Source organism: Aphis gossypii, chromosome 3, assembly GCF_020184175.1.
Source record: "Aphis gossypii isolate Hap1 chromosome 3, ASM2018417v2, whole genome shotgun sequence".
In the NCBI taxonomy this organism is placed as follows: Eukaryota; Metazoa; Arthropoda; class Insecta; order Hemiptera; family Aphididae; genus Aphis; species Aphis gossypii.
This window is the reverse complement of record NC_065532.1, coordinates 35,320,038-35,335,560: the sequence shown is the minus strand read 5'-3', so window position 1 is coordinate 35,335,560 and position 15,523 is coordinate 35,320,038. Positions and strand designations below refer to the sequence as shown.

Genomic DNA, 15,523 nt, shown 5'->3' with positions numbered 1-15,523 from the left:
TATAATATCATCGATGAGACGATGAAGATGTTATCGAGTCCTAGAATTCCATCCCAGAAAAAGGGAACGTCTTCTTAATCAATAATATTTTATATAAAGTAATCAAATTATCGATTTAGAGGCATAATTATGCATTCTCGGAGACCTATGCAAATAAGTAAAAAACCGTTCATCAGGCAATGCCATATTTTTAAATATATCATGTAAATTATTAAAAGTTTCAGAAATATGGTCAGTTGTAGGTATTTGAAATATTGTCAATTGTATTTGAAATATTATCATATAAGAAAGTATCTTTTTTTCAGCAATTATCCTTTCAATCAGTTTCTTTCTAGTTGAATGCGCTCTGCCTACATACCTTTTTACGATTTATCTGAGGATTCAGGTTGAATTGGAAACAATCTTTGTAGAAATTGTTTACTTTTTTTTTTTCATTTTTGTCTTCCATAATATTAAGTATATTCTAGCGAGAACTGAAGAACACTAGTAATGACAAACGACCAACCGGCTACCATGCGGACTGTAGTCTGAACTCTGAAGAATGAACTATGGTGAAGGTGATGCGCACTGTGCAGTCGCCACTCGCCAGTCATTAATTCGGGTGGCTGGCCGATATGGTCATAGAATAGAGATAATCGTTGCTAAATCGTCGATAAATTGATGATAAATAAACATGAATAAACACATTCGTTTTTTTAAATACACCTCATTTTGGTCTATGATATGCAAATCAGTAGGTATCTATAATTTTCTAGTAGCTCTAGGTAGCTCTTTATCGCGCATCATATATTCTAATATACGACTAGCACCAGCAATTTCACCATTTTGACCATAGTAAAATAATTATTTTACTATGATTTTGACAAAAGTCTGTCATTAAGTGTTTAATAATTAGATGCAATACTTTTTTTTTTCTAAATCTTTTAAAAATTCAGTGGAGACTGGAGAGAATGCATAATTATTTTCTAAGTATAGCTTCAGTAATGTGTTGTAAATTGTAATGACTTATGTACAGAGGGTCAGAGGGACACCTACAAATAAAGTATAAAATAAATATAGAATTTAGATTTATTGATAATGAATAAATAATTACATACCAATTTCTTTTATAGCTTGCCATATTTTTTGAACAAATATTGTTAGATTTTCAGGAAATTCATCAGGCACTAAGCTACCACAACATCGAAGTACCATTAATGACCATTATTTTATTATTATATATTTATATCAAATTATTAAATAGGTAAAAATCAAATGAACAAACAAAATATTATGTTCTATAATATATAATAAGATATGACAAAATACAACGACCATTATGGCAATATTTCCTATTTTAGTATTTTATAATGGTTAGACTTAGATTATGTTATATAATAAAAATTCATCAAATAACAGAAAAATTTACCACGGTCATATTATGTATATGTAAGTAAAATATAATTATTTAATTTAAATTTTTTTAAGAAGGTTATGTGTTTAATATTATTTGTGATTATTGTACAAATACTTCCAAGTATTTTTAATATAAAATTTATTTAACTAAAAAGTATTTGTCAACTATTTTGAATACTTTTAAAAAGCATTTATATTTAAATATTTTTAAATGAAAGCATTCGAATCCTACGTAGGTATTTAAAAAACAAATGACAACAAGTATTTAAAATACTATTCTGAATAAAATTGAGAAATATTTACACATCTTACACATCGTCATCATTGTTGCGCGTAAATAAAGAATTATACATATTTTATAAATAATTGTACATCATCATTACTCATTACTATTATTAAGTTTCTACTCTCCGAATCTGACTGTCTACTCAGTCTAGTTCTAGTAATAAATAGAAATAAACAACATTAACGTCAATAACAATAAAGAGCGATTAATGAAAATTATTGATCAACAACCGTCAACCAATAACATTAATTAAATAATTATTAATTAATATTATTAAATTGTTTATACCTAAGTATTATTGTAATAAGTAATAATATATTATAATTTATATTGTATAATAGCAATTACAATTTAATGTTATCACAAAAATATATTATAATATGGTCATAGAATTCTATGATAAGGTACTCCAGATAAATATAGTACTAAATACATGTATACGAAACTCGGGCAATACAGTGCAATTTTTTCACAATTTTATTATTTTTTATGTCTTGACTATTTGTAAATGATAGCGTTCTACTTGTACTGTTATCGGAATTCACTTAAATTATTCAATTAATCACATTCAAATTGAGTAATTTGATATCGAAATACTTAGTAATTACAAGAAAGTAAAAAATATTACCTATAAATTCGAGTGAATACCAACATTGTTGTGTCGGTATTGATAATTGTGTGTAATATTTGATATTATTATTGTCAAAAAAGCGTTCTAAGAAGGTACAATGTATAGTATTCTGTAACTAACTATAACAACGTCAAAAATCGTTCATGAAACACGTCGCCCGTCAATCAATATGTTGTATAGTTGTGATTGAAAAATTAATTTGTTGGTGAAATGAATAAAATATATTTGTAAATTATAGCATTTTCCTAGGCATCATCATTCATTCCAGGTAAGGAGTTTAAGGAGAAAACCTTTTCCTATTTATCTACATTGCATTTATTTACTGTTTGTTACTGTTTAAACATAAAAATGTATAACCAATCACTGAAATTACTGTTGTAATCTATAGCTAATTACTGACACGGGGCAATATTGTGTTTTTTCTGTTTTAGAGATTAGCATGGATCTAAATCAGTCACAAAACGTCTATTATGATTATTTATACACGATAAATCCGATCGCAGAACGCATACGCAAGGACGTTGATGCTACCAAGGACGCATATCAATCTTTATGGCTTGAGCTAACTGTTGACGAACAAAACAAAATACTGGAGGAATCAATTATTAGCCCAGAAACTGTATTGAAATATTCAAAGTATAAAACATCCGACGTAAGTTGTTTTATGACATGTTTACTTTTCTTGTGTAAACTAATAGTATCGCCTATCTATAATAAACAGACCAGTGGAGGATATTATATTTAATTTATACTTGCGTATATTTATGAACCTATTCTATTTTATATTTTTATATATTATTATCACAAAATGTACATTTTAAATATGAATTTTTCAAAAACAAGATTAATAAATATAGTTAATTTAGAACACAGGCAGTTTTGGCAATTACATTTTTCATTAGTGTTAATATTTATATTAAGTTTTATTAGAGGATACTATGATGACTAAGATGAACATTTTATTTTATCATCAATTAGAATTATTCTTATAAGACATTAGACATTTTATTATTTTTTTTAGAAAAAAATTTCCGAAGGTGGATTTTCTTGGTTTACACGCAGTCAGTTGGACCTGTGCAAACATATTGATAGTGTCCGAGAGAATTTCTCAGCAAATGAATGTAAAACTACGGTCGTGAAACGAATAGCTTCCAAAGAACCGCAAGACAACAAACTCATTAGTAAAATTAAATCTAATGCTCTGTTCAAATCGCTAATGCCAACTGAAGATAAAAACAAAGCAGTAAAAAATGATAGGACAAAGCCTAAAGGCCCTCCTCCTCCGCCACCACCTCCACCACCACAAGTCTTAAGTCCTAAGCAAACAATTCAAGATTCTACGTATAATATTCTTAATAATGATGATGATGATGATGATGATGATACTATTCCAAAGACAGGATATGACTTTTTAGATAATTGGTAATTACTAATTAATAATAGTCTACTATATATGTGGTCATAACAAATATAAAATTGGTTTGCCATAACAAGTTTCATAATTAATAATTGTATAAAATATTTAAATGAATGGAATAGCTACTATTAGAATTATTTATGTATGTAAATAATTTTATAGTAGAATAATTAATTACTTCAAAACAATTTATTAATTTTTGTATGAACTTCCTAAATAACTTAAATATCATCTAGAATCAGAATTTATCATTATAGAGTTATAATTGTGTACAACTTATTTTTAATTTGTATAATACTATATAAGATTTACTGTTGTTAAATACCAAAAATACTCTTATGTGTAAACGCTAAGTATTAATCCTATATACAATTTTTTTTTTTTTTTTTTGTTACCTATTTGCTTTTAATTACATTTCACATAAAATTATTTATTTTAGTTCTATAAGTACTCCTTATTATTACTACTATATTTATATCAAATACAAAATATTAAAATAATTATAAGCACATTTGCTAATAAATTATTACCTTGTATGTTGTATGTATTGCAAATAAATTCTATTACATATCAACAATAAACATCAGCTAATTATTATTTATTTTTTTTTATTTAGTGAAGAACTTGCTTATGTTGTTTCAATACAGCATGTCAACAATTTGCCAATTTGCAATTTGTCTTAGTAAATTAAATAATTATACAATTGTCTATAAATTGCTATACAAGTTTATATATGTATATAAATTTATAAAATATGTATTAATGGTCTGTATTTAATACATAGGACTATAATTATAAGTAATATTGTAATAACACTATTAACATTAATTATATTATTATAAATTATAAGTAGGTTGTAATATAATAGAACTTATATTATCATTGATTAAATATTTTTATGATTTATTGGATATCTATTATAATTTGTTTTTAGGTAATAAAAAATAACCAAAATATTATGTTTAAGGTCATGGTAATTGGCCATAGCTCAACTGATTTTATCAATGCCCTAAACCCATTCCCCCACTTAATGTTCATAAACGAAATAAATTCAAATTATTAATTTCTTAGGTATTTAGTATAATTAAAAAGTACAGTTTAATCTTTTCTTTTTTTAGGGTTACATTGAAGTATAAAATTTGTACATATGATTAACACACTTGGTAAAATAAATAATGTAATCACTAGTTGTTAATATTATTGTTTGTTTATACACAGGGAATAGTTCACAAAACAATATCTTACTTAGTAAAATTTAATTTACTGAAAGGCATTAGGCAATAAAATATAAATAAACAAGACATTAAAAACCTAGGTTCATAATTTATTTGATCACAAAACATTACATAAATGAATGGAACAACTCATTTTGAACTGACTAGTATCAAAATAATACTTAAACTAAATAAAGTACGATGATAATACAATACAATTATTAATTAAGTATATTTAGTAAACAAATGAAAAATCAAATAACTTTTGATAGATAAATTATTTAAATTAATTAATGTGGAACTATTAGTAGTAGTGTTTTGCTATATACATGTAAACAATTATACAAAATTAAGATTCTTTAATAGTGTAAAAGCGTATAATTCAATGATCATTTCAGCGAGTAACTATTCCACAAGAAATTCCAAGAACAAGGCCAACTAAGTAAGAAGCTAAGAATACATGAATCTCTTCAAAAACAAACTCATCCTCGTCACCAGATATACGATTAAACCAACGTTTAGCTTTGCGTTCTTTCTTCCTTAATAAATCCTCAGCCTTGTCTAGTTTCTTGTCGACATAGCGCCCCACCTGGAATCGTTTCATATATAAAGAAATATCATACAAAAATTAAAGATAATTAATTGATGATTTATGTCCAATTTAAAAAGTTTTAATGAATATTGTATATATTTTTCAAATATATCTTGAATTCTTGTGATCAACTAATGTTATTATTTTATAGAAGTTACAATATTGAAATATTAGCTTGTGATAATTAAAATGTTGTGCAAAGAATGCATAAATGTTGCGTATAGAAAATCTGTTTATGAGTAGGCGACACCAAGGAAGAAACCACCCGTAAATCCAGCAGCCATAATGGAGTTGGTCTCTACAATGTTTCTGACCTAAAAGATAATTGGTACATAGAAAACTCATAAATCTCATCAAGAGTAGAAAAGTACAAAAATTGAGGAATTTATATGGACATAATACATATAATGTACACATTACATTGTGTATAAGTTACCTTCTTCAATAATCCTTGCTTTTTGTCACTTGTACTGTCTTCGACTCGTTCTGCCACTCTTTCTACACCTCTGGTCAATTTATCCCAATTAATATTAATATAACCGCTTGAATTGGCCAGTTGTAGTGCTAATATACCGCTTCCGACAGTGAATGCAGCGGCTTTTCCCAATTTCATCATGATAAAACCAGTTGCCCTGCAAATAATACCACATGTATAAACTAAATACATTATAACCAAATAAGATTTTTAAATTTAGTACCATCCAGACGCCGAACCAAATAGCAACTGTCTAGTTGCGGATTTTTTGCCAACATCTTTGATGACTTTCTCAATTAAAGATTTTGCTTCTTCGGCCGTCTTCTCTAAATCAAAATTTTCAGACGTCGACGGAATGTCATCATCTCTTTTGTTCACCGCAGCTGATGGTGCCATATTTCTTTTGATCAAAAACAATTTTTAAGCCAAAAATTATTCGTTCGCAGTAATATAACTTGAATGTTAATACTATAAATAAAAACGATCAATGAGCAAAAGATAAAATATATTAACGGGTAAAAACAAACAAGTTTTTGAGTGAAAATTGCAGAACAGAACATGAGTCACTTACTAGTAAATAGAATGTAGAAAAATTCGGAATGGCGATTTACTACTTCGTAGTTCGTTGCAACTATGAACAGTAAGAACTAGGTGTCTATTGTTTAGGACCTAGGTGCCTATCATTTTTTAACGCAAAAACGGAATAGATTTCAATCTTTTTATTTCGCCAGCATGGCCAATATAACGAAATAAACAAGAGAATTGCTATCTGATTAGTCAGTTATCGTGTCACGCTATTTTTAACCGCTAGATTACGCCACCATATTCGATTTTTGGTTAGTCTGACCGGCACGGCGGCACACTACTTAATATAATATTCACTATTCAAGATTCAACATTTATTTATAACATTATATTAAAATGCCGGGCACAGATATAATATAGAATTAACTATTATTCTATAATATATCTGTGTAGGTGGTGGTACACTAATATATTACCTTTACTATACCTTCTACAATAAAAAAAATAATTAAATGTGTTCATTCAGTTATTCTGGGAAAGTGTGATTACGTTTTTTACTTTTAATGATGCGTAAATCAAAAAAATGTGGGAACTGCCGCTATATTCTATAATGGTAGGTATGTTTTATTTTTATTGAAATAATACAAAAAAATTCGAATCATCTATGCTAGTTCAGATACGTTACCAAGATAATTCGGAAAAAACACTATTGTTCAATTATAATTTAAATCATATTTTATATTTTTATATTAAAAATCTTTAGCAAAGAACATACGTATCTATTTTAGTAGGTACCTACTGAGCATTGAAAGCCAAAAGGATTAATAATTTCTTATTACTTTAACGTTTTACTTTATGATATAAATTCGAATTTATCATATTATAAATCACGATTTGTGTCAACTGTCCACAATAGATAGCTCCATCAACTCGATGAAACGCTATACAAATTAAATACAATACCTAATCAATAACGACAACCAGGGCCGGATTTAGGGTAGGGCAACTGGGGCCTCCACAATAGTGACTTCGGAAAAAAAAACTTTCAAATAACAAATGCATTGTCACCCTGCCGTCCCGTCGAAAGTGGCAAATAGGATAAAAATAAATTTAACATACTGATTGCCGATGGGTAATTCCGTGAAATTTTATGTCACCAGCATATTTGTATAAAACCTTGAATCTACTTTGAAAAAAAATTGTTCATTTTATTTGGAAAATAATTTGGGGCCAGGGGGCCCCCACTCCTATGATTCCCCGAAGCCTCCACCAGTGTGCCCTCCTCTCATCTAAATCCGGCCCTGACGACAACAATCGGCTTATGTTTGAACTCCTTTTATACAAAACAACAATCAAAACTTTATTAATAAATTACTATGTCTATAGCCTTATTACTCAGCGTTGCTTGAATTAAATTGTTTTGTTTAATTAGGTATTTTCTTAATCTTTAGATTTTTTTTTTTGTATTGTAAACAACAGCAATCCGGTGTAACTTTATTTGCCACCGTGTTTAGTAGTATTTTACATAATATTCAGTTTGTTTTATAAAATTGTAATTACAATTAAATTCAAATCTAATTTATGGTTCACCGTTCATGGTATTCTTCTAGGTTTCTTATAAATGTCAAACCTGCATAATAGCTATTAGCTATAATTAAGTAGGCTTATAATATTATATATAGCTTAATTAAAATTTGACTTCACCTCTTTTATTAACATCAAGTAGGCAATCGTATCGTATATACTATATTTGTATTTATGGGTTTTTATCGTCATTCAAGTATTTGACTGAAATACCCAATCGTGTTTTCAAAAAGGTAAAACGTAGCAATCGTACGCAATCGGTTCTAGAATTCTATCTATTTCTACCCCTAATGCATAGTTACTAGTGGGCAATGACCGACAAATATAAAACATAAATATAAATATATTGATAAATGATGTATAAGAATATTAGAAGATAAATCAAGGTGGATAAATAATGATTTATCAATATTGAAATTTTATAAAATTACAAGCCGTGGCAATAAGCACAGAAAAACAGAAACCGATTAGGTATATATAATGTAATATATTATATATCTGTGGGTATACCGGTATACATATTATTACACAGATTTAGCACCTTATCAGTTAATCTTAATCATGAATTTATAAATTATAGACGGTACCCATATTTATGTGAAAACAGAAAAACCGATTGTTTGACTTTTACTTAGTAATAAGTCAAACTGTAATAAATAACAAATTTAGATAATCATCATTTTACAGAGCGAGAGCTTCATTGCTGCCCGACTTAACGGTTTCATCAACAATCAACTGGTTGCTGTTTGAATCACATCATGCATGATTGCATGAATTATAAATGAAGTAGTAATTTATTGCACATTATTATCAACTGTATTGCATCATCTTACACCATCAAGTAAGTAATCGTCTTGTATAACCTACCTATGTAGAATTAACCTTAGGCAGTTAACTGTCTCTACTATTTTTTTAGAGAATAGGTAGTACCTGTTGTACACTTGTACCAGTATGCTGTTTGATCAATGTCATTGAGTTGTGCGATTTTTATTTTTATTTTCTGTTCATTATTAAATTCTACAACATGTTTGTTTTTTATGTCTTCAATGCTTTTGAAATACTATGATCACATAAAAATTAATCATGTTTACTGCTTTTGGTTGTACTGATACAACATTTATTTTAAATTTTTATTATCAATGTATGTGTCCAGTGGTTAACATAAATATTAAGAAATCTGAACGAATATGTAGAAAACAAAAACCCAAAACAGGTACTATAATACATCTTATTTTAATCGCCCAAATTCTAAAATTAAGCAAGTGTTTTATTTAGTTTGATTATATTAATTCTGTAGTTTTAGTTTTTACATTTTTGTACATTTTAAATTTAGTGTAGACTGTAAACAAGTATGTAGTTTCATAATTTGACATTTTATTAAATTTGATTTTACCTCAATTTTTAAGCATTTGAAAAAGTATTTATCGTTATTTGACTGTTAACATTATTCACTTTCAATATAGTAGAAATTGCTTGTTTTATATAGAGTATGATACTTAAGAAAACATTATGTAGGTATTGAAATAAATACAAACTTAACTATAAATTTATTTCTAAAGAACTCAATTAATTTTTATATAGGTAAGTATTTTTTATTATTTTTCTTTTATCTATTTCCTCTAATTATTGATTTCACATTGGTGTTCCATTTCATATTTGCTAGTATAAATACCTAAATGAATAATTTTACCAATAAACATTGTATTATCATACAATTGGAAATAAGTAACAATTGGTTAATTTGCTATCTTTTTTTTTTATTTAATTAACTAGGCATAAAAATTATTTCATTATAAATATCTTTAGATGTACATTTTGTTTCCAAATATTGCAAACTTGTTGTGATGGTGTAGAATTACGATTTAATTTTTTTATAATATTTTTATTTATTATAATTAACAACACTTGAACACCAGTCAGCTTACATTTTTCATTAGGTATAAAAAGTCAATAGCTGGTACATTTCAGTAAGCTTTATTTGTACCTATCTATTATTTTTACAAAAAAAAAAAATAAAAATATTTTACCTATAAACAAGAAAGAAAAAAAGTATTTGAGTACAATAAACTAACTTCAATATATATAAGATTTAATATACACATTTATCCAAGATTTACCCATTGGTCATTGGCCATTTCCCAAGTACATAATTAGTATTCATTTAAAAAAATCGTATTTTTAATATTTTTATTTAATTATTAACCTCCAATATCTTAAATTTAAAGAGTTCTAAATTATCTAAATCAGTGGTTCTCAATCTTTTTGTTTAATAATGTGGTAAGTGGATGTTATTCACCTACATATGTTTTTTATATTTTACTAATTCATAAAATAAATGATTTAATGTTCAAAAGAATCTGTTATACTTTGTTATTTACACTATTATTAAATTTTAAGTTAAAAGTCTAATCTGGGGTACCTTGTAAGGTTTTTTTCTTTAATATTTTAATTTTAAATCAAGATATTATTATTTTAAAATTGTTATATATTTTTATAAATTTAAAAATGCTCATAGTCTTAACTCTATTCAACTTAAGAAGTTGCCACACCTGCATGTGTTGTCTTCATCTTATATATTATATACAACATACCAAATGTTCGTTAAACAGAATCAATTTTATGCTGTTAGCTTTAATACCTAATTAAGTAAATTTACCTATTATCAAACCTAAAGGTAAGAATATTATTTAGGCCATATCATAGACTTTTATTGATATTTTAATTTTTAAGTGAATTATTATAGTTATGTACAATATTTTAACCAGCGGTTGTGCAATAGTATTAAAAGCTGGGTAAGCGCAAAAAAAAATTGTTACTTATTAAGTTAAATTATTAATTATTTAGGTAAATAAAAAATAGTTTTTTTTAATGTATAGTATTTATTTACCTTTTTATAAATTAAATCCATTCATCTATCTTTTTTTTAAAAATTCATTGGTAACTTTATCATAAAAATTAAAAATCTAAATTGTGTTTTGTTTTTATTAATAAAATATTATACAACAATATTAAGATTATTGTATTGGGATTAACCAAAAAAAAAAAATCAATTATCGGAAGTTTTTTACCGGGAAAAATATTTAAAAGCTCGATGTAGAGCTTCCGACTGTTGCAATTTTATATTGTGGACACCCCGCCCTACCGCACCCAGCTATGCCGGCAATATATTGCCTACCTACATGAACTTAATTTATTAATTTTCTTACCAATTACTATAAAATTATAAAATAGATAAAAATAATATAGTATAGAAATAGTATAATTACTGATGATTATTATACCTACCTATTATATCTAAAATAAAAACTTATATTGTATTGCTCATTGATATAATGAATTAACTAAATTTATTTTTCTTCCCTTTTTGAGCGGGTATGCTGTGCTTATTTTGCTTGCCCTGACTGCACGCCACTGATTTTAACTATATAATAAAGTACAAATAACATTTTTACCTTTATATTTGATATTCCCTATGTATTAAAATAACAAAGTAAAATGGATTCTTCTAAACATAAAATTTAGCATGTTATTTGTTTGTAAGACAGAGACTTATACTTCAACTTAATATTACTTAATAATTTTTATTTATTTTTGAAAAGAATAATAAATAATTCATACCTACCTGATTTAATTTTGGTAGGTGATCAACAATTTTGATTTAATATTTTAGTTAGTAATTGAGAAAATGATATATTTCAACAAATGGTGCTTGTTTGCATGATATATTTAAATATTATAAATAAAAATTGAAATGCTTTATTATTGGTTTTAAAATAACAATTATTTTATCCTACAACCAATATCAATAATTAGGATCAAGATACTCCAGTATTTGATATTAACTTGTGTAAAAATATAATACTATCAAATATATGAGTGATGATTAGGTACATATCTGTTGTCTAATTTATTTATTTAAATATGTGCCAAATTTTTTAGAATAAAATATAAATTATTAATGTTCAATATTATTTGTTTTAGTTCCAATAAGCATCAAAATGAAATTAAAGGAAAATATTGTTCCAGCTGGTTGGGAAAGTGATGAGTATGACGAATTTGGTGATATTATTCAATACCCATCATATCACGTAAAACCAGAAGAAGAAGACTTTCAATTAACATTGAAAAACGCTTGTGCAACAAATAATGTATCAGAAATCACCCGTGCTTTAAACTCTGAAACTGTTAATACTAACAGTTATTTGAATGACGGTTGGACACCTTTGATGCATGCAGCATTTAACGGATCTTTAGATGCTGTAAGATATCTTTTAGAGAATGGTGCTGATCCATTAATAATGTATGACTGTCATAATGTTATAATGTGTGTATGTAATTGTAGTAGATTTACTAATGAATTGGACTTATTAAATTGTCTAAAGCTTTTAGCAAATTTTAGTTCTATTGACATAAATTCTAAAGATAGATTAGGATCAACAGCACTCATGTATGCATGCTCCAATGGTTGGTTGAAATTAGTAGAGTTTCTAGTCGACCATGGTGCAGATATAGAGTTGAAAGATCATCAGGCTGGAGAGACAGCTCTATTTTATGCAGTTCGTTCCAACCATGTTAATATTGTAGAATTTTTATTATCAAAAGGAGCTGACAGAGAAGCCACTGATAATAAATGTCAAACAGTGTATAGAATAGCTGAAAATAAAAACATGGTTGATATTTTAAATTTATTGAATATCAATTATAAAAATGCACAACTAGAAGTTTATTATTTAGGAGAAGAACATCCTTACTGGGATGAAGTTATGACTGAATTAGAAAATGGTTTTAGTAAAGATATTAAATCATTTTTAGAAGTATTATCAATGGATATCTATGCAGACAGTCTAATTTCCAATAATGTAACTTTTAAAAAATTACTTACTGGAAATAATGATCAATTTATTAATATGGGAATTACTTTATCACCACATCGTAAACTTTTGGCTATTGCGCTTAAATGTTTTCATACATGGAATTGGTCTAATTATTCTTTAGATGTTAAAAAGAAAGATATGGATGCTGAAAAAATTGCCCAGACATTAGGGATAGTAGTAAGACAATTGCATATATTGGATGCTTCAATAAAGTACTTAGGAATTCATAGTTATGGTTTAGATCAACAGAAAGGTCAAGAAGCCATTAATCATTTGAAAAAAATCAGAGTTTTGGAAGATAAAATATTTACATTATTGGATCAAGAAGAAAGAATAGGTCAAGTGGATTACACAGGACGTAAAAAAAGAAATCGAAATATGAAAATGAAAACTGATAAGTTGTTTGCTAGTGTAGCTGTTATTTTAGTATTATTTCGCATATTTTAAATTTATTTTTAAACTTTGTGCTTGAAGAACTGTAAAATGTTGTCGATATTGTAAATGTTATTAATTGTAAAACTTAGTCATTTTTGTATTTTTCAACTAATAATATATTAAATATAATTATGTATTTTATTGCATTTTATAATTTTTGCAGTCTTAAAGTAGTTAACTGTATTCATACTTACATATTATATCCAACTGAAAGCTGAATTTATAATTTGAATGTAATTAATAATTGATATTAATTATTGTGTGAAGTAGTATCAGTTCATAGGTTCAACTAGAATAACAATTTTGGGAGAGCAAAAATTCTTAAAATTCTTATATACCAAAGTGAACTGTGGGGGTTTTTACTCCCACACCCCTAATAACCCAATTTTATTATTTCATAAACAATTCAATATTAAACAATATATTAAATTACAATAAACATTTATTTTTATTTTTTTCTTACAGTATAATCATTTTCTGATGACTTGATGCAAACTTATTAAAAATTGTCTCGGTATTTATTTTATTTATTATTCACATCTTAAACCAAACTTAAACAAATTGGATAAACAATTTTGTTCTATACTTGTTGTAATCCAAATATTTACCTTTGCATGGCTGAAAATGATCTTTCACATGTTGCAATAGGTATTGACATATTGTGATGGTTACTTAGTTTATTATTTATGTTCATTTTCAAATTTTTAAAGCTATACATGATTTATAATACTTATGTCTCCTTTCAATCTGTTAGTACATGATTTTCTTAGTATCCTGTGAAATATATGAAATAAAATTTTCAAAGTATCAGGTGTATAATTGGTATAAGGACGTAGGTACATTAAATTAGTTACGGAATAATCTGAATACGTTTACCTTTGTTTATAGTTCACTTTACTACTGTAGGTATAGGTTACTGTAGATACCTATCTATAAAATATTTATATATTCATCATAACTATCTACCTAATTATAAAATATGATTCATAGTTATGTATATCATGGAACAACTATAATACTGTAATGAACCTCTTTTTACTATGTTGTACATACACGCGTGTATTCTAAGTTTTATTTCAAAGGGCTACCTAGTAGGTAATAAATAATATGTATCTAGGTAATAATATAATACATATTATTACGTCTCATATTCATAAGGAATAAAATATTGAAAACAATTATTACTAAAAGAAATCAGAGCAAATAAAATTATTCTTTATTATATACCACGATACACGGTAATTCAAAAAAAAATTGAAATTGATTTTTTAAAATTTAAAATTATACAAATTTTGATTGTTTTAATTATCAGGTGATAAAAACTAAGAACTGTTAATAACTCGTCAATTTATTAAAAAATTTAACCATGAAGTGTAACATACATTTTGTCAAGCCTGGGCATAAACGAGTTAAAAAGTTAAAGTTAAGTTAATTTTAACTTTTTAACTTAACTTTTTTGAATTTAATTTTCATTAACTTAATTGATATTTAATTTTCATTAACTTAATTGATATTTATTGATATTAACTTAATAAATAACGAGTTATTTTTAATAAAATCTAAATTACATTGTTTTATAAATAATTAAATTATAAATAAACCTAACCTAACGCTAACATATCAAAAATAATTTTTTTTAACTTTTAACTTATTAAAAAGTTAAAAAAAATATATGTATAAACTTTTAACTTAACTGAGTTAACCAAAAATTTTATTAACTTTTAACTTTTTCTTATTGATGCATATTAACTTAACTAAGTTAAAAAAAATCATTAACTTGCCCAGCCTTGCATTTTGTCATTTTTGTACCATAATATTATATCTATTCTATAACTATGCTTATCAAAAACAGCGTAACACATTATTTTATGGTGAATATTTTGAACTTATTTATGTATATACCTACCAATTGATTTTAATTTCATTATTGGTGCTTAAAAATTTTAATTTGATAATTTGAGAAGGTTATTTTATGATAGTAAACCATTATTTTTAATTTATAGTATAAGTATGTAAATAAGTCTATAATATATATAAAATATTTCTCATAATGTATCTAATATTTCAATTAATTTTTTAAAATATTTTACACATA

The 15,523-nt window shown here is 26.0% G+C and overlaps 3 protein-coding genes across 6 annotated transcripts; 2 read left to right on the top strand and 1 right to left on the bottom strand.

Annotated features, from left to right (window-relative positions):
- The first annotated feature begins 2,099 nt into the window (after positions 1-2,099).
- Positions 2,100-4,635, top strand: LOC114124160 (uncharacterized protein C1orf198 homolog). Its single transcript, XM_027987343.2, has 3 exons — positions 2,100-2,580; positions 2,744-2,964; positions 3,334-4,635. Exons 2-3 carry the CDS (start codon positions 2,752-2,754, stop codon positions 3,736-3,738), a joined length of 618 nt encoding a protein of 205 aa, XP_027843144.1. The 5' UTR covers positions 2,100-2,580; positions 2,744-2,751; the 3' UTR covers positions 3,739-4,635.
- A 397-nt stretch (positions 4,636-5,032) lies between these two features.
- On the bottom strand, positions 5,033-6,748 carry LOC114124161 (FUN14 domain-containing protein 1-like). 3 transcript variants are annotated; one of them, XM_027987346.2, is made up of 4 exons: positions 6,582-6,748; positions 6,234-6,478; positions 5,972-6,167; positions 5,033-5,849 (listed from the first exon to the last, which is right to left on the bottom strand). In XM_027987346.2, the coding sequence occupies exons 2-4, from the start codon at positions 6,404-6,406 to the stop codon at positions 5,769-5,771; spliced, it is 450 nt and encodes a 149-aa protein (XP_027843147.1). In that variant the 5' UTR covers positions 6,407-6,478; positions 6,582-6,748; the 3' UTR covers positions 5,033-5,768. The 3 variants fall into 3 exon arrangements, with proteins under 3 accessions (XP_027843147.1, XP_027843145.1, XP_027843146.1); XM_027987344.2 differs by having other exon boundaries at positions 5,033-5,532; XM_027987345.2 differs by having other exon boundaries at positions 5,033-5,532; positions 6,234-6,410; positions 6,582-6,724.
- A 1,937-nt stretch (positions 6,749-8,685) lies between these two features.
- On the top strand, positions 8,686-13,569 carry LOC114124162 (ankyrin repeat, SAM and basic leucine zipper domain-containing protein 1-like). 2 transcript variants are annotated; one of them, XM_027987348.2, is made up of 2 exons: positions 8,686-8,960; positions 12,101-13,569. In XM_027987348.2, the coding sequence occupies exon 2, from the start codon at positions 12,118-12,120 to the stop codon at positions 13,438-13,440; it is 1,323 nt and encodes a 440-aa protein (XP_027843149.2). In that variant the 5' UTR covers positions 8,686-8,960; positions 12,101-12,117; the 3' UTR covers positions 13,441-13,569. The 2 variants fall into 2 exon arrangements, with proteins under 2 accessions (XP_027843149.2, XP_027843148.2); XM_027987347.2 differs by lacking the exon at positions 8,686-8,960 and adding an exon at positions 8,988-9,332.
- Positions 13,570-15,523: the final 1,954 nt, after the last annotated feature.